At 49.0% G+C, this 24,206-nt stretch overlaps 10 protein-coding genes across 10 annotated transcripts; 4 read left to right on the top strand and 6 right to left on the bottom strand.

Moving 5' to 3' along the window:
* Nucleotides 1–175: 175 nt before the first annotated feature.
* EURHEDRAFT_445449 (mitochondrial 54S ribosomal protein uL24m) lies at nt 176–1,303 on the bottom strand (the record flags this gene model as incomplete). The annotated part of the gene is made up of 2 exons (XM_040783532.1): nt 176–811; nt 887–1,303. 2 exons carry the CDS (start codon nt 1,301–1,303, stop codon nt 176–178), a joined length of 1,053 nt encoding a protein of 350 aa, XP_040643150.1.
* Nucleotides 1,304–3,777: 2,474 nt separating this feature from the next.
* On the top strand, nt 3,778–4,885 carry rho1 (Rho family GTPase RHO1; the record flags this gene model as incomplete). The annotated part of the gene is made up of 5 exons (XM_040780546.1): nt 3,778–3,845; nt 3,916–3,943; nt 4,094–4,291; nt 4,409–4,543; nt 4,605–4,885. The coding sequence occupies 5 exons, from the start codon at nt 3,778–3,780 to the stop codon at nt 4,755–4,757; spliced, it is 582 nt and encodes a 193-aa protein (XP_040643149.1). The 3' UTR covers nt 4,758–4,885.
* Nucleotides 4,886–6,081: 1,196 nt separating this feature from the next.
* Nucleotides 6,082–8,578, bottom strand: EURHEDRAFT_445950 (uncharacterized protein; the record flags this gene model as incomplete). The annotated part of the gene is made up of 4 exons (XM_040783560.1): nt 6,082–6,855; nt 6,906–8,123; nt 8,186–8,279; nt 8,334–8,578. 4 exons carry the CDS (start codon nt 8,576–8,578, stop codon nt 6,082–6,084), a joined length of 2,331 nt encoding a protein of 776 aa, XP_040643148.1.
* Nucleotides 8,579–8,774: 196 nt separating this feature from the next.
* EURHEDRAFT_445505 (methionyl-tRNA formyltransferase) lies at nt 8,775–10,139 on the top strand (the record flags this gene model as incomplete). Its single annotated transcript, XM_040783536.1, has 4 exons — nt 8,775–9,033; nt 9,096–9,166; nt 9,216–9,343; nt 9,404–10,139. 4 exons carry the CDS (start codon nt 8,775–8,777, stop codon nt 10,137–10,139), a joined length of 1,194 nt encoding a protein of 397 aa, XP_040643147.1.
* A 90-nt stretch (nt 10,140–10,229) lies between these two features.
* EURHEDRAFT_511692 (SDR family NAD(P)-dependent oxidoreductase) lies at nt 10,230–11,478 on the bottom strand (the record flags this gene model as incomplete). The annotated part of the gene is made up of 10 exons (XM_040785987.1): nt 10,230–10,252; nt 10,300–10,378; nt 10,441–10,503; nt 10,563–10,651; nt 10,705–10,756; nt 10,814–10,921; nt 10,973–11,035; nt 11,089–11,175; nt 11,232–11,376; nt 11,429–11,478. The coding sequence occupies 10 exons, from the start codon at nt 11,476–11,478 to the stop codon at nt 10,230–10,232; spliced, it is 759 nt and encodes a 252-aa protein (XP_040643146.1).
* A 300-nt stretch (nt 11,479–11,778) lies between these two features.
* Nucleotides 11,779–12,800, bottom strand: EURHEDRAFT_373396 (glycosyltransferase family protein; the record flags this gene model as incomplete). Its single annotated transcript, XM_040778528.1, has 2 exons — nt 11,779–12,654; nt 12,717–12,800. 2 exons carry the CDS (start codon nt 12,798–12,800, stop codon nt 11,779–11,781), a joined length of 960 nt encoding a protein of 319 aa, XP_040643145.1.
* Nucleotides 12,801–13,136: 336 nt separating this feature from the next.
* EURHEDRAFT_407413 (uncharacterized protein) lies at nt 13,137–16,112 on the top strand. Its single transcript, XM_040780545.1, has 3 exons — nt 13,137–13,358; nt 13,421–14,257; nt 14,311–16,112. The coding sequence occupies exons 1-3, from the start codon at nt 13,233–13,235 to the stop codon at nt 16,021–16,023; spliced, it is 2,676 nt and encodes an 891-aa protein (XP_040643144.1). The 5' UTR covers nt 13,137–13,232; the 3' UTR covers nt 16,024–16,112.
* Nucleotides 16,113–16,546: 434 nt separating this feature from the next.
* EURHEDRAFT_468718 (putative lipoate--protein ligase) lies at nt 16,547–18,286 on the bottom strand. Its single transcript, XM_040785268.1, has 3 exons — nt 17,208–18,286; nt 17,048–17,155; nt 16,547–16,997 (listed from the first exon to the last, which is right to left on the bottom strand). Exons 1-3 carry the CDS (start codon nt 18,225–18,227, stop codon nt 16,755–16,757), a joined length of 1,371 nt encoding a protein of 456 aa, XP_040643143.1. The 5' UTR covers nt 18,228–18,286; the 3' UTR covers nt 16,547–16,754.
* Nucleotides 18,287–18,571: 285 nt separating this feature from the next.
* Nucleotides 18,572–19,849, top strand: EURHEDRAFT_445825 (bifunctional chorismate synthase/riboflavin reductase [NAD(P)H] ARO2; the record flags this gene model as incomplete). Its single annotated transcript, XM_040783554.1, has 2 exons — nt 18,572–18,606; nt 18,664–19,849. 2 exons carry the CDS (start codon nt 18,572–18,574, stop codon nt 19,847–19,849), a joined length of 1,221 nt encoding a protein of 406 aa, XP_040643142.1.
* A 359-nt stretch (nt 19,850–20,208) lies between these two features.
* Nucleotides 20,209–23,124, bottom strand: EURHEDRAFT_445021 (uncharacterized protein; the record flags this gene model as incomplete). The annotated part of the gene is made up of 2 exons (XM_040783501.1): nt 20,209–20,822; nt 20,868–23,124. 2 exons carry the CDS (start codon nt 23,122–23,124, stop codon nt 20,209–20,211), a joined length of 2,871 nt encoding a protein of 956 aa, XP_040643141.1.
* Between the last annotated feature and the right edge of the window lie 1,082 nt (nt 23,125–24,206).

The raw sequence follows: 24,206 nt of genomic DNA, 5'->3' as shown, positions 1-24,206 counted from the left end.
GGCCATATATACAAAATTCGGAGTGAAACTGTTCAATGGATAATCCTCATAGAAGTTGAGAGTAAATTCATCATTTTATCCATTCACATCCTATGCTACAATAGAGTTTTATACATAACAAGAGAAGAAAAAAAGAAAATAGACATTTAACGGCACATTAAGCATCCCGTGATATCTAAGCCGGAGATTTGGCCTTCTCCTTCATAAACTTTTCGATAAACCCGGCCGTCTGATCATCCATGATCACGTTGCCATCAGCATCCTTCTGCGCTTGTGTCTTCGCTGCGCTCTTCGCCCGCAGCATGGCAATAAATTCACCCTTCGGTGTCAACAAAGACCTGCTTTGAAGATATTCCTTCTTGTAGTCCTCCAGCTTCATCTGCTCAACCCACTCGGGGTCGTGCCGTGTCCGGTACTTCGAGAACTTGTTCCGGATCTCGTCGAGAACGCTCGAGGGGAATGGCGGGTTGTGTAACGACGGCACCCAAGTAGGTGTCTCAACTTCCATCCGTAAAGTGTCCCACTCCTCGTCCTTCTGTTCCGCGGGATCACTGCGGGGCCAGGGAATCTCGATGTTCTCGCCTGCAATGTATCGTGTGTGTCGGGGTGTGTCGGTGCCGTACGGTCGCTCAAGGAACGGTTCTCCTCCATAGACATGTTCGACAAGGACATCCCGGGTGCTACCAGTGGCCGGATCATCGAGAGCAACCACAAGTTTGACATCGTCGAGGGCAACGGGCAGGTTAATCGAGTGTACGGGGCTCTTATGTCCGTACTGTTCGTTTAACCAGGGTGGGAAAGTCACATCGGCCTATTAGAGAGTTCAATTGTTAAAAACATCTTCAACGGCAACGCGGGGAAACCAGCAACCGGAAGAAAGTCATACCACATTGGTTTCCTTCACCATGACCGTCTCATTTGCCGGGTCAACACGAACGACCTCATTAATTTTGCCCTTGTCTTTCCCTTTCATAACACACACTCGGTCCCCGGGAGCAATATTGATATATTTCCTTCGGAGATGCTTCGGAATCACAGGCGGGTTCATAGCTTGCGGGCTCAAAGCACCAAAGCTCTTCCCTTCAGGTCCAGCATCCCGCTTTGGTGCCAGTGGTCCCCGCATCCAATCTTCCCGACGACGTTGTCTCTCGGCGCGAACGGCATCGAGTTCAATGCGCTGGTAGGCGAATCGTTGTCTCAGGGAATCGTTCAATTCTTCGCGTTCGGCATCTTTGGCGGCACGGATTGCTTTTCGTTGCGCCTGGTTCCGCGCCAGAGCAGTCCTTCGAATGACTCTTTGCATCTTGACTGGTGTGACCGAGAGGGATCCCGTCAAGTCGTCCGCTGGAGGGCTATGCGGAAGTGTCTCGGCTGGAAAATTAATCGATCACGTGATGTTATATTGCGGGCAGCCAATCACAGTGGTCATTCCAAGTCCTACAACTACATGAGGTTCTTCTCTTTTAGAGCTGTACGCTATTCCCAAGAGTAATTAGGGTAATGAACTGTCTGAGTATTAGTGTCTGTATGTTCATTGTTCGATGTATTCAATATATAAGTCCCTGTCAAAATGCCAAATACCAAAACTCGATTATACGGAGGAGCAAGCAATTGGAACGACATTCAACCTTCAGCTGGAATGTTAAACAAACTTGTTTCTAACGAGATTATTTTATGGGCCCCCTTGAATGTTGTTTAAAAAATCGGCATTTGCTGCCGGACCCATCGTTTGAAGATCCTAGTTATTATGGATTTCTATGTAAGAGCGTCCTACCTCAATACTATCCTGGCTAGAAGGTACGATGGAGCAAAACATCAGCAGACATAATCAGTTCCTTTCAAATAAATGTCGCAATAGTAATCAGGTCCATAGCATAGATACGGCCCACAGGGACAAAGGACCAGCGAGCTGTGTAGTGACGCTTTCGGGGATTTGCAGCAGATCATGTGTACTGGCATCATCGCTCTTTTCTTTCCTATCCTATTGTATTCTCCTAAAGAAAGTTCAAGGACCAAACAGTCCAGTTGGAGATTGTTGCAGCACGTAAAAGCTGCAAGAAACTGCAAACCGACTCGCATATGTAACACTATTGATGCGCTGTTTATCAGTCACCCCATGGCGTCTAAGCAGCTCCCGGAAAGGCCGTGGGCACAGACAGCTGGCAGGTTGCTCTTTTCTGCATAGAATTTGGGTAAACGACGCTCTGTAGGAATTTTAAAACAGCCAGAGAATCGGAGTGTAAGGACTTAAAGTACGGAGTACTTTATACCCCAGTACAATATGCTTCGAATGACTTGTAGTCCGCTACTTCCAGCTGATAATCCGATGGTTAGTGCTAAGCAAGTAACGCCGTGAGTCTGGACAAACGGGAAAAGCAAATAACGGTGCTTTGCGTAGCGATTCACGACGGTTAATGACGGGATATGCTATGTTTCGACCACTGATACCGTCACATGGGGTAATAATGGCCATTTAAATTGTTTTATTCTTGGATTTCCTCTATACGAGCCTATTGTGAAGTAGGAGACCCAGAAAGAAGGAGCAAGGTTAGCTTAACGGATTGCTCTGCAGGGTGGACTGTGGCTCTGCCGGTGGCTGTGCTCCGTTCCTGTACTAGTGTTAGTACGGGCTAGTAATTTCGTAATTTCTCCTGAGACTGAGAGAACCGAAGGGTGGAGCACGTCGTCTATTCTTATTAAAGGGGCACTGTACTATGTAATCCCCAGTTTTACCAAGCAACAAGCAGCACCGAAGAAGTAAAAAAAAAAAACGAAAGAGAAATCCAGAACCAAATGATCAATGGTTCTGGCCGGGTTTCTGTCTTCTTCTGGAGTGTCTGCCCTCTTTCAAATATACCGAAGTCTCACCGCCTCACCCCCATTGGGAAATTTCTCCAGCCACGGTGGCTTAAATTACATGTACGTTACGAAGATACGTCGGAGCGAAAATCATTGCATGTGAGGTGATCATGACCATACCATTACCATACACATGCCAGTAGAGGGTCGGATTGAATTTATCCAAGCCACATAGCAGGGCTAAGCTGTGAAGGGCGAGTACTTGTGTAGAATGGAAGGGGAGCTAGTGTTATTCGTGATTGAGTTAAAGGAATACAAGTTGTTATTAAGAAAAAGGATACAAGTACAAGAATAAAAACAGCTAAAGTCGGTGTACTGTAACCAGCTATACATAGTGATCCTTACTAAGGCAACAGGCTACCCAGAGCCTCAGCGACTCACCTGAGCCATTGGAATTGGAATTGGGGGAGAAAAAGATAGAGAACTGCCAACCAACCATATCCATCACCATCTCTCCCTGTCTTTCTTCTTCCCTTTTTTTCCCTTTTTACATCTTCTTTTCCATCTCTTTTCCATCAAATCCATCTTTCTCTAATAACCATTGTTTTGAATCCGCCTTTTGGGTTCTCTCGTGAATTTACTTTTACACTTTTCTTCTAATCCAATCACTGTCAGACCGCGCCCGTTGCGCCTACTCCCTCCAGCACCGTAAGTGATAGCCCTTTTTCGCCCGGGCGCCTGACTTGTCCCTTTTCCTCCAGCCAAAACCTCTCCCTCTTCCATCATCCATCCTCGAGCTTTACCATTACTGCTTCCACAAACATCTACACGCAACCGCTATCTCTCTGTTTATCTTTTCTGTCCTCTTTCGTTCTCTGTCGCTCTCCTTTTTTTGCCTTCTGATATCATTCGTCTTCGCTTTCTGCTACCTCCTGGTATCCGTCATTCGCTGACTCTGAGATTCTTTCTATCTACAAGATGGCCGAGATCCGTCGCAAGCTTGTCATCGTTGGTGACGGTGCCTGTGGTAAGACTTGTTTGTTGATGTAAGTTGCTCTCCCTTTTCTGTGCTTAGCAGCATCGCTTGAACAAGGCTGACCCGGTGTTTGCCAACAGTGTCTTCTCCAAGGGTACCTTCCCTGAGGTTAGTTTCCCTTCGTGATCGCTTTACATTCTTTCCTCGATCTTCATTACGACCCATCGTGCCTCCCTATAACTTGATTCGACTGAACCCATTATCCTCGGCCCATACCATCCTCGTGCAACCCCAGACTGACCCGATACACTTGTACAGGTTTACGTCCCCACCGTCTTCGAGAACTATGTCGCCGATGTCGAGGTTGATGGCAAGCACGTTGAACTCGCCCTTTGGGATACGGCTGGTCAAGAAGATTACGACCGTCTCCGTCCTCTGTCTTACCCCGACTCTCACGTCATCTTGATCTGTTTCGCCGTCGACTCGCCAGACTCGCTCGACAACGTCCAAGAGAAGGTGCGTTTTTGTCGCCCCTGTTTTATTGAACAGATGGAAATTAAGAGCACTGGTGCCGATGCAAAAGAAGCGATAGAGGCTTGGTCTTAAAAGACATACAGCTGACTTCATCTCTAGTGGATTTCCGAGGTTCTTCACTTCTGCCAGGGCCTTCCCATCATCCTTGTTGGCTGCAAGATGGATCTTCGTCATGACCCCAAGACCATTGAAGAACTCACCAAGACCTCCCAGAAGCCCGTCTCTCCCGAACAGGTATGTTGACTCACCTCTCATTTTGGATGAGCTTTTCGCTGATGCCATTTTCTTCATCCAGGGTGAGGAAGTTCGCAAGAAGATCGGCGCCTACAAGTACCTCGAGTGCTCTGCTCGTACCAACGAGGGTGTCCGTGAGGTCTTCGAAGCGGCCACCCGCGCTGCTCTTCTGACCAAGACGAGCAAGAGCAAGAAGAAGTGCGCTATCCTGTAAACTAGTGCTGTCTCATTTCACAAGGTCGTTTAATGCTGCGGAGATTATATCAACCGGATGAGCGTTTCAAATATTTGGTTGTCTTTTCTTTTGTTCTGTTTTTAATTTCCTTTCTTATTTCATTTTTTCTCAGAAGGGGTTTCTCCGTTGGCGTGTCTTAATGTGTGCCTGAAGTGTGGATAATGTTCAGTCACGGGCACATGAGCTTTATGGGATTATTATCTGGTTGTGCAGTTGGTCGAATTTCTTATTTTGCAGATTTGTCTAGGGAGGCGTTGTCTTCATAACCTTGTGGGTTTTCTTTTTTTTCTACTTCTTCTTTTCCTCAGCTCGAATAGCGCGCATCTTCTGGATGACTCGATCACCTATGGCGAAACGCCCATCGCTGGCAGAACGGCAAAACAGGAAAGAGCATAGGGAGGAGGGGAAAGAGAAAGAAGAGAATAATGCCATCAAACCCTCGCATGGTGCGATTTGAACAGGAGCAACAGTTGAGGATGGGGTTTTCTCACGTGAGTCCGGCCAATACATAATTGCCTGAAGGGTTTGGTCAGAAGACAAGCCGGAGCTTCATGATAGGAAACATGATCTCCTATCTATGTCTCCTTTCTAATTGTTTTTTGATGTTTGTTTTTTCGGTTAAGAGAATGCATGGAATTATTTTTTACCACCTGAATACTTTTTGTTTCTACATCCCGGACATTCTAGTCTTCAGAACCTCTGCGATTCTGGAAGGAACTTCTCTATGGTCTACAATACTGCATCATTCTAATTTCCGAAAATTCACCAACACCGAAGATGATACTGGCTGATTCAATTATTACACCATCATGTGATTTGACGCCCGTCTTGCGAGCTGAGGACACTGCAATGTACGAATATACCGTGCATTCCCCCGAGTAGCAGCTTATCAGAGCAGACAATATAAATAGTACACAGTAACAAGTGGTCAATTCGTCTAGGCAACACATATTATTAGAATCCTACTGGACGCGTGCACTACGATCAGGGGTAAAGTACGGAGTGCAAGACAGGACTAGTGCTAGTAGTAGTTAGCGGTAGTTCTCTGTAGTCCGAGTACTAAGTAGCACGAAGTGAATGATAGCTTGGGGAGGACCATCCGGGAGAACGGATGGCCTTCAATAGATTTAGTTAATTATTGTCTACTATCAGTGAATAAAATTTATGCCGGGATGGATATATTTAGCAATTCACAAAAGTACGCCGTGTATTCCGTGTGCTAACCTCCATACTCTGTAGAAACTACGGATGTACTCCGTATTCTTGTAATCCCAGAACAGTAGGAATATGACATCGCATAAATCTACCGATTCAAACTCAACAGTTTCTCAATATACCGTCTAGCGTCCATTCCCAGCCCCTCCACCAATTTAGCCGGACCCATGATATCCGCCTGCATTCCACTACCAGTCAGTGACGGTAACGAGAACGACGAAGGCGCACCGCCTAGATCGCGGAAGAAACTCGTCGACCCGCCGCCTCCACTGTTCATACTCACGCCGCGGGTGTGATTTGCTGCTTGTGCGTCGCTGGCTTTGCGGACGAGGAATGCCTCTTGAGCTGTATCACTGGGTGGTGTAGGAGTGGTGGCAGTGGTGGAAGTAGGCGTCGTAGGGTCGTTAATAGGTTCTGGGGTTTCAGTGGGGAACATTCGCACCCACACGATCCACCAGCCGTGACTAGATTTGCATGTTCGTTCGATTTCTAGGGGTCGTGCGCGGGTGTCGAGGTACGTGCTCAGTAGCTGGTGGTGGATATTGATGGATTCTAGGCGGGACCAGGGTCTATTGTTCGGGTGAGATGCGGCGTATGCGGCTAGGTCTGGGATGTTAGGGATGGAGGAGCGGATGGTTAGGTTTGAGGGGTCGTAGACGAGGTCGTAGACTGGTTGTTGTTGGTTTGCGGCTGATTCGTTTTCGGATACGGATATCCGGGTTTCTGCTGTTGTGGGGGAGGTGGAATTTGAGAGTTGTTTGTGGAGAGGGTATAATTGGTGACGGATGCTGTCGTAGAGGGCATGGTTCGAGAGAGAAGGCGTTTCGGGATCGAAGAGGAATGTGAAGATGAATGGTTGGTGCTGACAACGTTAGCTATGAATGCTTTGAGCTAGGAAGAGGATGTGCATACCAAGTAAACCACTGCTTGAAGTCCTTTCTGCTCCTGCTCTGGCCCTGCCAAATGGACGTGAATGATTCGAGGTTCTATTCGTCCCTTTGAGTTGCCTTCCGTATGGCTTTCTGGAGAATGACCAGATGGGTCCTCTTCCTCACGCAAACCAACAATGAATCTTCCCAAGTCTTGCACTTTAGGTTTCCTTTGGGTTTCTTCTTCAGCATCTTGTTTAGTTTCTTCACGCCCCGCGTTTGACGGGCCGTCATTATGTTTCGATGCAGAGACCGAAGGATGTGGGTTCGACGAAAACCACGACGTCCCGTACCCCAAAGTAAGATATTTCATAAATGTCTCAGGTTTCAAACTCGACCAGTCACCCTCTTGTTGCTCGCTTCTCGCAGGTGAGTTGTCCCTGATCATCTGAGGGTTGGCGCGCCCTTCTGGAGGAGGTGTTCCTACCACAAGAGGACGGGGTATTCCGGGAGAGAAGCTTCGATCTGGATTCAGAGTTTCGGATGGGCTTCTAGCGTTGGAGGATATACTGGCGCCCTTCGAGTGTAGCCTTCCACGTTTTCTGCGCGGCTTTCGACGACGCGGCGAGGTTGGGTCTTCACCCACTCCATATGCGCTATCACCATATCTGTAAATCCATCCCATCCATTGGGATATTCGCGCCACAGACAGCCTCGATATACCTCCCACACCCGAGAAGATGACCCCATCTGATGACCGAGGATATGCCCCAAAGCCAAGCCATGGAGGATTATCTCCGGCTGCGACCTGCGTGGGTGGATCACCAAATCTCGAGACGACCAGATCCACAAGCCCATCAGTCCGAGAGACAAAGTCTTCAAGTACTTCTCTTTCTCCGCTTCCCCATTCCTCTTCTCCGACACCGATTCCAAGTTCACCTCCTACAGAGAGTTTTATCCCGTCATATATGTCCACGGCAGGATTCCCGTTCAGAAGAGCCTCCCAGTTCCATGCAAACTTCCCCCATAAACGCTCAAGAAGAGCACATAGTGTGGACCTGCCAACACGTTCGTAAAGGGTGTCGAGCGTAAAGTCATGGTGGAGCAGGAACAAGGCATGCGTGCGACGGAGTTGCTGGATCATAAGATGTGGGGGACATAGCTCTCGAGAAGAATAAACGAATGAGGGCGACTCGTTGGCATCATGCTGCGACGGTGTTCCGCTATGGGAACCAGACGGAATTCGTGTCAGGTCGACGGACTGCAACAATCGGTTCCCTTAGCGATCAACTCCTTTCTTAAGAATCCGGAAAACAAACATACAACCAATATCCACCAATTTTGCTCCAATTCATGGAGGACAACCCGAGACTTCTCTGTCTCGACGTATTCCAGTGCTTTTCCATCCGAAAAACTCCTATAATAGCAAGTTCAGCGTAACTGGAACTCTCGAGTAGACAGCGATACCCACTTCGCGAAGCCCACCATGCCCTGCGCCAGACCTATCTGGCGCAACCTGCCGTTCGATTCATCCTTGGAATTTTCATTATCATCCTCCCTAGCAGCACTTTCAGTCCGTCGCAAACGGCTCGATCTCGATGTATAGAAGACAATCTGATCGTTTAGTGTCTCGTCTGTCGGTCCGAGGAGGGGGTTATAGATCGCAAGGAAGGAGAGTTGCGCGGGGATCACCGAGACAAAGTCGCTTTCAGGCATCGCATTATTGAGTTGCGCCTGAGACCCAAGGTAGAATAAGTAGGAGGATAGTTGCTGCTGTCATCTAGTCACCATCTCTCGTTTGGATTTGGGGGCATGTCGCAAGTGACATCACGTGTCTAACTTCTCGGAGATTAAATCGCCGCCGACGGAGGAAGCAATCATGACGAGCGTTTTAAGACTGACAATTTCCGACATGTTTTACCTAAAACGCCCCGAGATTCTTTGGACTTGTAGGCAGGCGCAACCATATCAAGCATCTACAATTCGTTTCGTGTCTACGAAGCCCTACGATCCACTCCGGATTCTCTTCTGCGGATCGGATGAGTTCAGCATTGCTTCACTGAAAGCTCTCCATAAAGAGCATCTACTAAATCCGGATCGCATCGCTTCAATTGATGTTGTCTGCAGGCCTGGAAAAAAGATTGGACGAGGATTGAAAATTGTGCGAGAGGGTAACTACCCAATGTTCCTATCGCCGTGAGAAAACCGGTTTCTGACTGAAGACGCTCAATAGTCCCTATTAAGGCGGCCGCATCCGAATTGTCACTTCCGATCCATGAGATAGATACCTTCAAAGGGTGGACGGTAATATAAGGGCCTCATCGATCCATTAGCAGTTAGCTAACCGTGCTAGCCACCTCTGCCTTCTGGAGAGCCGATTAACCTAGTAGTGGCCGTGTCGTTCGGACTGTTTGTGCCTCGACGGATTCTTACTTCAGCAAAATATGGAGGACTAAATGTTCATCCTTCGATGCTTCCGTTGTGCGTCTCTATCTGCTTGAAAGCTTCGTAGCATAAGGACTTTGACTGATAAGAATCTAGTTATCATGGGCCAGCACCGTTACATCATGTTCTCATGGACGGTAGAAACACGACCGGCGTTACGCTTCAGACAATGCATCATCAACACTTTGATCATGGCGTCGTCCTCCAGCAGACACCGCCCCCTGGCCTCGAGATACCGGACCCAGATTCATGTACAGTTTCGCAACTTCTAAATGTCGTTACGCCCAAGGGAGCAGATGTCTTGCTTGATGGTGTCAGGCGGGGCATTTTTGTGCCTCCATTGGAAAACCGAGGATTTAGCGATTTGCCGCTTGATGATGTGCCACATGCGGCTAAAATAACACCAGAAGATCGACATATCAACTGGTCAGAGTGGCCATGGCAGGTTATTAACAGGAGGAATCGGGTAATAGGCCCATTATGGGCCAAGGCTTACCTACCTGAAAGCAAGCCTGGCTCGACTTCAGGGTCAAGGAAAAGATTGATCTTCACGGAAATGGAGGAAGCCCAGCCATTGGAAGGTTGCACTGAGTTCACCTCGTCGCCTGGTTGGCCGTTTGCGGCTAGCCCCCTACAAACTGAAGGCAAAAGGGAAGAGAAGCTCTATGTCTGGACTTCTGACAGGAAGCTCATCCATCTGCGCCGAATGATTGTGGAGGGGGCACCAAATACGGACGCTGCCCGGGCCGCGCGCAAAGCTGGATTGTTGGATGGCGAAGTAGTCCGCACTGAAAATTTCGAGTTCCGGGGCTTCCATGATACCCTTCTATGAGATACTGTATTACCAGAGAATACTGATGACATCAAATACAGTCTCCGAAGAGAAAGATATCGCATTGGCAAAATTCTATCAATAAAGAGTTTATTTGATGGTAAACCCGGCGTCTGTCAGAGTTAGCTAACTATAGCGATGATATCCTGGCAGTACTCACCAATCTGTATTCCTTGTCCCGTCATGGATGAGTTCTGAGCGAGCATGATGTACGCATTGGCCGTGTCTTCAAGCTCAGGCTGATGGGTTTATTAGCATCATCATTCGTCTTATCAGCTTTTCGAGTGATGAAATTGCTCACCACTTTTTTGAGGACAGATATATCCTTATAGCCCTGGATCTTCTCGGCAGGGAATCGGTTGCCCTATTGAGACATCTTAGCTTCCACTCGCACTGTGCGTATATCTCATGGTGACAACTTGCCCATTCCGTCAATAAAAGACCAGGAAGAACGGAGTTAACCCGGACCTTACTTCCCTGAGTCTGCGCGAGACATTTCATGAGATGCAAACCTTTTCTCATCGTTAGGAGACATACAATGCTTCTCCATTTGAGGGAACCTCACCTGCTGCTTTTGTTACAGAATAAGGCAAACTGCTTCCAGCTGGCGAAACGGCCTAAGATAATGGTGAGCTTGATCCAGGGTTCTTTGATCTGTGTCTTGATCTACTAACCGCAGTAGACGAAGTCATAAGGAAGACACCGCCGTCGGGATTCGCATTGAAGGTTGGCAATGCCTCTCGGAACAGGTACATATTGCCTTTAACGTTGGTCGACCAGCACTGTTTTAGACGTTAGAGATTGTACCGTCAGCGAGATCCAAGTCCACTTACTCTGTCCCAATCGTCATCATTCATGGCATGCAAATCGTTGAACTGTGTAATCTTGGTCCATCCCTGGGCGGCTGTTAGCTTGGCAAAATCAATTGTTATAACTCGAAGGGGCTTACGGCGTTAGATATCACGATGTCCAACCCACCCAGTTGCTCAATGGTTGTCTTGACGGCTTTGATACAGTCGTCTGCAAGGCTTGCATCCTTTGTTTAACGAGGTCAGTACTTGTGCACTCGATCAAAGTAGAAGATACACGTACACCCTGAATGGTAATCGTCTTCACACCAAACTGAGACTGGATGTCAGATGCGAGCTTCTCGGCAGCATCTTTGCTCGAGGCATAATTAATGGCGATGTTCGAGCCTTCGGATGCGAACTTCTGAGCGACGAGGGCTCCGAGTCCTCTATTCAGTAATATTAGTTTAGTTTTCGAAATTACAAGAGAGAGAGATGTACCGTGATCCGCCTGTGACGAGGACGTTGCGGCCCTTTAAAGGGTACGACATATTGCCTTGTTGGTGAATATGGTTGATAAACGGTGAATGGCAATTGATATTGTAGTAAGAGAGTCCGTATCTTACAGCGCTTACAGCGCGGGGTAGACCTGCAAGACGCTGTGTATCATTCGGAAAAGCGGGATTCGTCCGATATCACAGGCTGACCTCGGTGTTTCCGACATTGTTCGTTTATGAAATGCTTGTGAAACATATTTCTATTGTACAATGCAAATCATACGAAAGAGTTTTGAGAAATAACTATACAGGCCTGCAAGGTAGCTTGTCAACATGCCCCAACCCAATTCTCACTCAGTCTACCAGCGCGCCAGCATACTCCGTCTTCCTCGTACTCCACCAAGCAGCCTTCCCTCCCAATGCGGGCCACTGAACGAGGAACCGGTCGACAAAAGGCAACAAGAGTTTTCCAGAGAGACTCAACGTAGTCACCCGAGCCCACGATTCCACAAAGATAGTGCGCAGCCGAATATCCTGAACAGTTGGCTTGTCTCCTTGTTTCTTTTCTTTTATTGCATAGCGACTAAACAAGCGTAGAAACTTGGCAGCCATTATGACACAAACAGCCGTCGCGGGTCCGTTTGTCAAGATCAGATCAGGATATGGAGAGTAACACAAAGGAAGCGGCTTCTGGTTCGGATACCGGCCGCACAGCACGCGGACACAGGCCCAGAAGCACTGAAGGGTAGAAAGCGGCGCGGTAAAAAAAGACTGATGGATGCGACGTGCCCGCGGGACGGTGACAATGGTGTAGGAAGTATCCTGCAACGGGACGCCCTGGGGCGTAGCATTCTGTAATGGGGGAGGACCACCCATCAACGGAGGAGGACCACTCATCAGCGGAGGAGGGCCATCCATGAACGGGGGAGGGCCACCCAGTAGCGGGGGAGGTGCACCCGGGACACCCTGGAGGGAAAACGGGACATCTTCTTCGCCTTGGAGACTCTTTTCGAACTCGATCGCCTTTGCAGCACTGAAGTCATCCCCAGAGCTCACGACATAGGTTCGGTAGCTATATCTGGATGTATTGAGTTGCATCCGTCGTAGCATAGAGAACATCTCGGCAGTGTGTCCGCCACTGCCCAGGACGACCAGGAGGTGGATGGGACTGTGCTTTGGTCGACATTTGGGTACCTTGGTGTTCTGAGAGATTGAAAGACCATGGAAGAACTTGTTGACAGATATTGGTCAGCTATTGTCTCGAGACACAGAGTATAAGTGACTTGGCTCACCAGTATCATAGTGAGAACGGCAACCATTGCCAGGATGACCACCGCACAGAGCAAGTTGGTTGGAGATAGTGGCCATAGGGCCATGGTGGTTTGGTATATCATTTTTGAGGCAATCTAGGAGCTGAGAATAGAACTCTTGAGACCGAAAATGAAGTGAGCTAGGGATCTACTTCGTTGAAGATCTAATGTCTCGCATCGTCAAGTAGCAAAGTGAATTTGAAAGCCAATTGTGCTCTCCTAACAGACAGAGCTTCAGAAGTGTATATAGTCCCCTCCCATATGCTTCATCTCATGAATTGTAATGAAGCAACCAGCAGCGTTGGTGGACTGGTTACGGCAAAGCACGTGGACCGTGCATTTCGGCGATTATTTTCTGTTGTTGTCTTAACTCCCTCCCCCAGTAAATAATAATAATACCCTAGACAACCACCTCTGCGCTTCTACTCTGCAGCCCCTATTCATACATTTTTCTTCCTCTATCCTCTTCAAGATCAATGTGACCATTATTGGCATGAAATGGCTCCTCTTTTCTCCAAGCGACTAAGTTGCTTCTATTGCGGCAAGCGCTCTGCGCAGTCCGACGGAGACTCCGTCCGCAAATGGCGCTGCAACCACTGCGAAGCCATCAACTATCTGGACGAGGTATGTCTCTTCTTTTTTCAATCTAGAAGCTGAACAGCGCGTTGATTGTATTGCTGGTGTAGAAAGGTGAAATCACGGATCCCCCCGCCGCGGAAACAAACCCGACTGTATACGGCCCAGGAGCATCGAATCAGACCTTCGAGACGACCGACTTTAAAGCATCCGGATTGTTCTGCGCACAATGTATTCGCAACCAGCACCTATTCACGAGCGCGCTCGCCTCTTACTTCCCATCCACCGATGATCCGAACTACACTGCATACGAAAGAGAATACCCACAGTTTCGCCGGAGTATGGAGGAGCGATATCCCCAGGTTTGCGCGAAGTGCGAGCCGCTTGTGAGAGATCGCATCAGACAGGCAGGTTACGAGGCGAAATCGGATCATTTGAGGCGCATGATGGATAGAAGCAAGGCCGGAAGGGCAGCAAGGCAGGCACGCAACCGGAATTGGAGGAGTGTACTCGTTTTTGTGGGAGCTATTGGTTACTGGGGCAGCGTCGCTGGACAACTTGGTTGGGATATGTTGGAGTCTTGGAAGATTGGTGGTACACTGTCTCAGGATACAGACGAACCTTTGTCGCCGTCTCTGGCGTCATGCGTTCAACAAACGATGCAGGAGTGGCGTCCTCCAAGCCAGTGTTCAGTCGATTTGTCACCATATGCCGGCCTGGCTCTTATCGCGGGTATCCTTTCCATCTGGTGGAATCCAAAATTGCGATTAAAGATTGAAGGAAGGGGCGGTCGGTTCGTTGGATTAGGGGAATATTACCAGGTCCAGCTCATAGTCATGGTGGCAAGATGCGCCTTCTGGGCTGTCCTCAAGGATCCTACGTCCAGTGGTCTTGATCCGGCTCTGCCACCAGCATTTCATTTGTTCATGATCTTCTTCACGGTCTTGGTAAGTAATTATCTTTTTGTCGGTAATGCCACAGGCTAACAGGACTCGCGCAGTCCGTTGCGATTTCTCGACGCGTCGTTCAATATGACACTCGTCCCTTGGTGACATGGAATGAAGTCACACCTACAGCGACGCCCGATCGGAAACCAGAATCAACCCCCGTACAGTCAACTGGCAATATATTGGCACCCAACCTTTCCAATACGAACCTCCGACAGACTCCCCAGCGTTTTCCACTTGAAAAGCTAGCCATTCCTCGTCTCTCTCCGGAGAAGGAATCCGCCATCCCCACTCCTCCCCCAGAGGTGGATGATATGGATTGGACTCCCTCTGGCCCAACTGTCCAGCACGAAATCCGACCAACAATCAGTGTACATGAAAGGGACAGAAAATCGGTTCTTGATGGACCATTACCTTTCTATGGATCACTACCTGCCGCCCCAAAGCCTCCGGCATGGAATCTTCGCAGCCAACCTGTAAAGGTGAAGCCTATCGAACAAGTTGTTGAGCGCAACCCATTCCACCGCACCCCGACACAGCCTCCTCGCCCGTGGGAACGTAACCCAGGTCGCCCTGATCCTGTTTTTGCGCCTCCGAAATTTTTTCCAACGAGTGACCATTCCTCATCAACAGGACTTGAAAGTCTTTTCAATCAAGCTTTCACCATCAAAACACCGGAAGATGAGGGTAAGGAAGACTGGCAGCAACATCAGCAGCAACATCAGCACCAGCACCAGCAGCAACGACAACAGGCGCCACAAAACAACGGTCGAAAACCCGTCGATGTGCAAGGTTTTCTTGTTTTTCAATGCCTTCGGCTAGGATTGCTTTTAGCGTCTCTCCTTGCCTGGACCCTTTCGCAGAACGGTGTTCTCTCGGTGCCCGGAAACTATGTCGAAGTCGCCTCCTTGGGAAGTGCAAGTCTACTCGCTGGATTTGCTTTATTGGACGTGCTCAAGCAGCCCATCGTGTACTGGAATGGTATGGAAATTCTTGTCTATTTCGCAGAACTGGCGGCAGCTGTCCATCTAGGAGGGAACCTTCCACGCGTTTCGTATGAGAGGGAATATTTCGATAGATATGGAAGACTCCTCTTGGTTTTCATGGCTGCACAGGAAGCACTCGGTTTGCTATCGCTTTATCGCGCAATTTTCGCGCATGCAGCTCATGCCCGGGAACAAACAACCAACCAGCAGATGAATCCGTCTAACCAAGACGCCTTCAATAACCCGTCTATAAGGTATGAGAACTTGCCTGCTAGTTCAATGTCGCAGCCACAGAATTCTCTTTCGTCCGTACCTCCTCTTTCCTTTTCATCAACCGCCGCCGGTTCCAGTTTCTCAACACAATCACCCGAACAACACTACCAATTACCACCACAATCCACATTTGGTGGCCAGCAGGGATTCTTTAACAACAACAGCAGTAGCAGCAGCAGCAGCAGCAACAATCATAGTTTCACCCTGGGCAGTCTGAAGGATAACGAGTCAGAAGTTGATCCGTTCGAGCACGACTCAGACACCGAAACCACCATGACAGCTACTACGAACGCTACGAATGCTACCATCCGCAACATCCGATACGGAGGAAGCGCGAGTAGCAATGACTTTTACTCTCCGAGACGCGCTGATGTCGGTTCCGGACTCGACGGCCTCAGTCTTGACGATAATAAGCCTGTGCGACGAATCACTCGGAGCCAGACTAAGCAGCGGATGGGAGGACTCGGAGGGGATCCTTATTCTCGAAGGTATTCTACAAGACGCTAAGATAATACTTTCAGATCTTTGGTTTTATTTCAACATGGTTTATGTTCGTTTGTCAACCCTTTTTTTGGGAGGAGGGGGGGGGGGGGGGGTTTCCTGGCTGAAGGTGTCAGGTGCTTTTTTTTTTTTTGTTGTCTAGTCTTTTCTGGTTTCATTCTGGTAAAAATTGTCTATTCTTTCTCTTGGAAAATTGCTAGCTAAACTTGCATATTTACGGATGGGAAATCACTTTCTTTGGCTTATTGTTTCATTTCTTGTTTATCAGAGTACTTGCTCTCTTGGGGTTCACTTTGTATGTACATAGCGGGCTTAGAATATACGACTTTCATGGCTGAATGAAAAACAAGCATACTATACTGGGCTTTGAGTTAGCAATGCTACTCTTCGTGGTTCACGCCTTTTCACCGTATAAAATTGATCAGGTGATTTTCCGAGCTCAAAAGTCTTGCCTGGTAGAACTGCTGATGCCTGAGACAGTCAAACAACTCCAGAGGTAACGTAAACATAGCCACTGTAGTACTTGAATCTCCGTAGACTGCATCAAGCCTTACATCATCCAAGGCCAAACTGGCTTGGAAAGCTATGTATACAGTTTCTTCAGAATTCGCAACAAAGTCTAAGTCCAAGCTATGGATTTGCTCGGGGTCCTTTTGACCATTCCCTCCCACTAGGGCAGGTTTAGCGGCTCAGACAGTTTCTCATTTAACAGCGCAATGATAATAGACTATGGCTTGTCAATAACAGCCCAAATTCCTTCCAAGAAACATTGCAAGTTCTCGTACGACATTGGCATCCATAGCCGGATTCACCCAGCTTAGAGTATTATGCAAATCTCCCAACTGGAGTTCATGTAGTTTACGACCATTCAATGATTCATGCACTTGGCGTGCTTGCTTAGATGCGACAATCTCATCTGGCGAGACTGAGATGTGGCTTTCAATTATGGCACCGTGTTTGCAGCGGAGAAATGCACGGGTCTATCGACGTCAGCACGATTGTCTTTATATTCGTATGATGTAGTACTAACAGAAGAAGGGAGAGAAGGAGGTAGCGGTGGTCTTTCACGGGGGTCCTCTTCGATGGAAAATGTTGAGAAGGTGAACTGCGGTGTTTGAATGTACTTCCAATCCAGTGACTATAGACAGTTTTAATGTCATTCAAGATATTATAGGTAATTTTTCACTTACCCGTAGCTCATCAACCCCCTCCTTAATACTAGGTTCCTCTGCTTGAGCCTCTCCTACAGCTCCCGCAACCCAGTCCACGCCCGCATACAGTTCCAGGTCATTCGCATGAGCCCGCGTAGCCCGATGAGTAGCCTCAGGTCTGACGTTATACAATTGCGCGAACTCCTTCATGATATTCTCAATAGTACCCTGTATCGAAAATGGCATAAGAGCGTCGGCAAACATCGTCGAGACATTCGCAACCGGCGATCTGACACTCTCGACACCCTTGGCTTTAATATAATTCCGTGCGGGAGACCGTAAGAATGAGCCAAGTTCGGCAATATTAGGAGAATCCAACAGACAAGTTCCGTGATGCAGGGCTCTGTTCTTCGTCAGTTTGAATGCTGAACCAGAGATCTTCCTTGGTGTATCTAGATTGAAACCAGTGGGAGTCCCGCCAAATAACTGCTGCAGCTCCTGCGACAGCGACATAACTATATCATGGCGATCATTGACACTGGTATTGGTTGCTCCGATACGATGTAATGCGCACACCACCATCTCTGCATGCTTGTTCCGTGTAAACGTCGTCCGCGGAGAGATGACACTGTAGTTCAGGTTCCCTTCATCATGGTAGACCGCACCTCCTCCAGATCTTCGTCGGACATATAGCACATCTTCACCATCCTGATTGATCCCCTCTGGATCTTTCACCCGGTCATTTTGAATCGCGCGCAGGTTGGTTTCGAGCCATGGGTTCTGGTTGCGTCCGATGACAACGCAGGGACGATTTATGTAGAGGAAAAGGATACTCGAGTCGGGGGGGGTATTTTCAAGGAGGAAGTGTTCAATGGAGAGGTTCACGTAGGGATCTGAGGAGAGCGATTGGTAGATTTGGTGCTTCGAAGCATCGTGACTGGCGAGTTGGGCAAATTGGTTGGATGGAAAGGAGGAATTACGCCGGATAAAGGTGGTTGACAAGCTACCGCACCGGATACTCGAGGACAGCAGACATGGCCCTCGTCGTAGGGGAAGCATTTGGAAGCAGTCAATTAAACAATGTCTGTTTGGCGATAAATGATGTTACCGGATTTGGCATCATCGAAAGATCTCCGATCTTCGGGGCGCTAAACCTAGATAGGCGATGCAATATGGCTGGGGGTGAGTCGAAAAATTGCCAGAGTCAGTCCATTTCACCATCTTCGTTTTTCCTTTGTCTGTCGCTTTCAATTGCACAACCGCTGCAAGTTTGTTTTTCAGCTGGTCACGGAACTTTGCATTTTATTGTCACATTTCTTTCTGGCTTCTTTGTTCTGAAAACTCCCCTGCGACAACTTCTTCAAATACCCCGCCAACCGTAACCAAGACTAGTCACAGTCACCATGTCGACGTGGGGAGAGTACTTCCGGGTTACGACGTACGTCCCATACTCTCTAATACATATCTAAATGATAGCAGGATACTGACTGCTCAGTTATGGCGAATCCCACTGCCGCTCCGTTGGCTGCATTGTCGACGGCTGCCCCCCTGGCATGCAACTCACAGAAGACGACATCCAGCCCCAAATGACCCGCCGACGCCCCGGCCAGAGCGCGCTGACCACTCCGCGAAACGAAAAGGATCGCGTCGAAATTCAGTCGGGAACCGAATTCGGAGTCACCCTGGGGACGCCGATTGGCATGATGGTCCGCAACGAGGACCAGAGACCCAAGGACTACGGCGGCAGCACGATGGACTTATACCCTCGCCCCAGCCATGCGGATCTGACTTATCTCGAGAAGTACGGTGTCAAGGCTAGCAGCGGTGGTGGTCGTAGCAGCGCCCGTGAGACAATTGGTCGTGTTGCCGCTGGTGCTATCGCGGAGAAATACCTACGTCTTTCGCACGGCGTTGAGATTGTTTCTTTCGTCTCCTCTGTTGGTAACGAGCACCTCTTCCCCCCGACACCCGAGCACCCCACCGCATCCACCAACCCTGAATACCTCAAACTCTTGGAAACCATCGACCGCCAGACTGTGGACTCCTTTGCGCCCACCCGTTGCCCTAGTGAAGAAGCAGCTGCACGCATGACCAGGGCCATTGAAAAATACCGTGACAACCATGACAGCATCGGTGGCACAGTCACCTGCGTCATCCGTAACGTCCCCATCGGCCTCGGCGAGCCTTGCTTTGACAAACTCGAAGCCAAGCTCGGACACGCCATGCTCTCTATCCCCGCGACCAAGGGCTTCGAAATTGGCTCCGGCTTCGGTGGCTGCGAAGTGCCTGGCTCGATCCACAACGACCCCTTCATCGCCTCTGAGGTCGAGTCCCGCACCGGCACTGCTACCGCCACCAAGCAGCGCCTGACAACCCGCACTAATAACTCCGGCGGCATCCAGGGTGGTATTTCGAACGGCGCATCGATCTACTTCCGCGTCGCATTCAAGCCCCCCGCGACTATCGGACAGGCGCAGGAAACCGCGCAGTACGATTTGACTACTGGTGTTCTGGAGGCCAAGGGTAGACATGACCCGTGTGTTGTGCCGAGAGCTGTTCCTATCGTTGAGGCTATGTCTTCGTTGGTTGTTGTTGATGCCTTGATGGCGCAGTATGCCAGGGAGAATGCACGGAGTATGCTGCCGCCGTTGCCGAAGAACATTCCTACTCGTCCTTCTTAGGCCTGCACTTGGGGTGATTAGAATGACGATATCACGTCTTTCCAAGTTTGATTCTTTAGGGTTATTGATAGATGCATTTTGGATTGAAAAATAGTCATGTGAATATGAATGGATGATAAAGTATCACCACAGACCAACAAATAAAGCAACCATATCATTATTCATGAGCTCATACGTACACAAGTCAAGTAATTCAATTATACAGCATGAACATAAGCAGAACACCACCCAAAACCGAAATGGATATCGAACACCAAAAAAGAATGAGAGACCCAAATGCACGGCTTTAACCAAGTCCTGGGACCAAAAAACCAAAACCAGAAACCAATCACAATCCTGCAGGGCAAAGGAACTGAAGGCTACGTACTCACAGTCCTAAAACTGGTACCTGTACCCCCGCTAGTGACCCTAGACGCAGACGCAGTAGTCGTAGATACACTCTCTAGATCACCCGGCATCGCATTGACAACCCGTAATTGCTCCTTGGGAACGGTGAAGGTAACCTGGACGCGACGACCTTCGGCAGCTGCTTCGATATCCCAGTCTTCTTCATCACTTTGAACATTTTCCTTATTGTTAGGATCGAGCATGGCGTCTGATTCGCTGGCTTCATGCGACGTCCGAGGAGTAGGGCTGGAACCCCAATCCTCGGCACCTTGCTTGCGACGGAAGAGCTCTGCAGATGCACTGACTGCTCGTCTTGGGGTGGCAATTCCCTGGTCTGGCTCTTGAAAAGAGACCCTCTTAGATTCAAGGACGGTCTTTCTGCGATCAAGACCCGAGGTTAACGGGGTAGAAAGGGTTTTGTCATCACTTGATGAATGCTTATCCGACGTGGTCCATTTTCTGGATCCCGATAGGACGCGTCTCACATTTCCGATCCAGTCGGCAGATTTTGGTCCTTTTGGTTGGGATAAAGTCGCAGCAACTTTGGTGGGGTGTTCGAGTGGAGAGACCGGCTTTGGTTCTGACTCTCGTTCAAGGGCCGTCACGCCGTCTCCGAGAATCTCCTGCTCACGGAGTAAGTGCTCCCCTTCTGCCTGCTTCTGGGACTGAGAAGTATACGCCGTGGAATAGGAGTCGGATGAATATCGTTTGTCTGAAGGAGCGGAAGCGGTTTCCTTGCTGTGGGTGGATGCAACGGCTGATGCGTTCGGGAACTGTCCGTTGTTTGGAATAGACGTGGGATTGTAGAAAACGGTAGCCCGGGATCTCCGAACATTACCCAGCCTCATCATTCCAGGCGAGCTCGACTGGCTCGAGTGTGGTCGGTCCTTGGTCGAGGAAGCTGGAGTACCGGTGCTGCCGTCATCAATTCCAAATCTGGCCAGAAAAGCATGCTCTTCGAATACTGCACGAGTATTCTCCTGTGCCCGCTCGGCATTGGTGGTCTGCGGTGTCAAAAATGGTGCTTCTATATGGGGATCCGGTATGTTAATCCCACCGAGAAGACCCCTTTGCGGGCTAGTCGGATTGGGGTCACGCGCAATAAGGTTGTCAGAAGCATCAACCTCATCCTCTTCCCGCTCATCAATTGGATGGATATTCCCAGTAGGGTTGCTCCCTGAGAAGCGGTAGGAGGGCTTATTTTTCTGTCGGTTGTTTTTGGCCGAGCTCAAGCCATCTAACAACAGCCCTGTCATCTCAGCCCTGGCAACGTCCTCTTCCTCAGGCCGCTTGGATTTCCCATTGCACGTATTGCTAGCCCATGGATAGCTTCGGTCGGAGTTGAGTGAGGGCCTGTGGATGCTACTAGCCATTTCGGGGTCATCGCGGCCCCAGAAATGCGATCTTTGCGCGCCCAGAGCTAACTTTCGAAGTTCACTATTCCTCTTTCGACGCCATCGGAATCGTCGAGAGTACTTCCAACCCGTCCACCCAATCGCACACAGGATGACAACCCCGACGGAAACTCCCACTCCGATTCCTATCTTGGCCGCCTTGGAAAGAGAGCTGGAATCCTGCGATGCACCGTTGGTAATCTCCCAGTTGGGGTTTGTATACGAGGTGGCCCAGCTATTGGACGTCACGTTGTAGAAATAGACCTGGGAATTCGTAGATCGTTTGGACATTTGTGAGGCGCGATAGCCACCAGAAATCATCATTATACCTCCCGGGAGCATTGCCGCGCCATGCCCGTAGATCCCGGACCCATCACTCAGGAAAGAGTCTTCTAAGGAAGGTACTTGCCAGGTCCATGGGCCATAACCTCCGTATGCCGAGCCAACCTCCAGGATCGCTAATTGAGGACGCGCAGAGACGCTCGTATTTCCCACCCAGCCGCCGACAACAATTACTTTGTCACCATCAGGGGAGAGAACAGCCGTATGACCAGACCGTGGCTCGATGATACCCTTTGTGTCTCGGACGGCGAGTTCTGTTTTCGCACTGGGCGGACTCCAGTCAATAGCGACAAAGCTCCAACTGTCGTGTGGCAAAGAGTATACGGCAAGCTCAGACATGTTGAGAAAGGCTTTTTCTGTCTGGCCTCCAATGAACAGGAAATCTTGTTGCCGTAGCATCTTGCCATCGGCGGTAGCACTATATGCGGGCAACAATGGGGTAATGGAAAATCCAGCCTCTGCGATCGGTGGTGCGTGTTCACCAGCAGATTCGAATAGATATGGCGTCTTTCTATCAGTCGTTGGATCCAAAAGCATCATGTCATGGGAGTAATTTGCTGCGGCAACCCAATTGGTGTTAGTTTCGTTGCTCCACGGACACATACCACCAAAGGTATAGACAGCGCTGTCTGTCGTATCGGTAATCTCGTAGGTAAATCCAGCTGCGAGGTAATTGGGTCCGTATGTGTTTTTGTCTTTCTTGTCGACGGAGAGTCTTTCCCAAGTTCCATTCCCAATCGCACTATCCGGATCTGGCGTGAACTGCCATACCACACCTGGGTCTGCGACATTCTGGCAATCTCCCGTATACACCTTGATAATCCCGTGGTCATCTATCACCGGGACAAATGCAGCGGTATTATCGCCCCCGCGAAATGGGACCTGGTCCAAAAGCGTGGTGTAACTGGAAATACCCGCATCGACTTCCTGGGAGATATTCATCGACAGGAACGCGGTTGTCGCTTGGTCTTGGCCGTTGGAATTGCCAGTTAACATTAAATAAGCTAGCGAGTCATTATGCGATGGTGAAATGAAGACGTGGGAGGGAGTGTATGGGATCGCTGTCGCAGAAATCGGGTGGAGAAGCCCGAGTAGCGCTAATGGGAGGGCTAAAATGGAGGCGATTTTCATTCTTGGGCGATGATTCTGCATCTTGGCGAGGACATGGAGACCGTCGTAGTGTGGATCGCAGACAGAGAGAAATGCATCTAGCGGTTGGGGTGATGCGATGTTGTCGCGATAGAATGGAAGTGGAAGGTGCGGTTGATAGCCTCGTGGGGGTCCACGGACAGATAGCAACAGTTCTAACCAGTATGCTATACAGAATAAGTATGTGACTGTACAGCAAGAATTTTGAATAAAGCGGTATAACAAGAAGAGATGCAGAGGAAGTCCCCAAGAGAACGAGGAAGATGTAAGAGGAAGGCGGCAGCGGCAGTCCGTCACAGTCGCACCAAGTCTAGTCAATCACCCCCAATAGGTAATCAATCCAAAATTGGGGGATTGACAGCTAGACTACAAGTTTTCTATCCTTGTACTTGTATACTGTAAGAGTGAAAACCATCCTATATGTTCAAACTGAATGGTGATGATCTAGCGCTTCTATGTGGTAAACAATGGTTGCGCGGGCAACTTGTGATATTGGTTGTGATAACGTACTGAGTGATCACAGTGGGTTACAATTGATAGCAATACCACTATGGATCCTGTATATTGTACTATAGTCTGAAAGAATATGGAATAGACATTATCGAGAAACTTCGACTCGGAAATATGCATGCGCATACTTATCAGATCTTGACAGCAGCATTCAAGTGGAGATGGAATGTTTCAGCACAGACATTTTCCGACTCGCATAGAATACGGCCAGAGTACTAAAACACATTAGATTGATAAAGAGGACTACCATTTATGTCCTCTTGCAGTGATATGCCAAGTGAGTCAATATTAATGATGCTACTATGGCATATGCACGGATGTCAGCTAGGGTATACAACCGATACCAATGCTTTATATACGAGTAAGCCTTGCAGAATCGCATATGGACAGTGGCATATATAGCTCAACTACGAATCCCATAATTTCAGAAGCAATCCGGAACTCCGGACAGAAGATGATTGACCAAGCATGTAGACAGCCCAAATAGGCAATATCAAATGCATTCTACTATGTAGTTCTCAGCCGGATATCCTCTGCAACGAGCGGGGAACGTTCAGAAACCGTTGGACGGCAAT

The sequence above is a fragment of the Aspergillus ruber genome (assembly GCF_000600275.1).
Source record: "Aspergillus ruber CBS 135680 unplaced genomic scaffold scaffold00001, whole genome shotgun sequence".
Taxonomy (NCBI): domain Eukaryota; kingdom Fungi; phylum Ascomycota; class Eurotiomycetes; order Eurotiales; family Aspergillaceae; genus Aspergillus; species Aspergillus ruber.
Note: the sequence above shows the minus strand (reverse complement) of the source record. Positions and strands in the feature narration are given on the sequence as shown.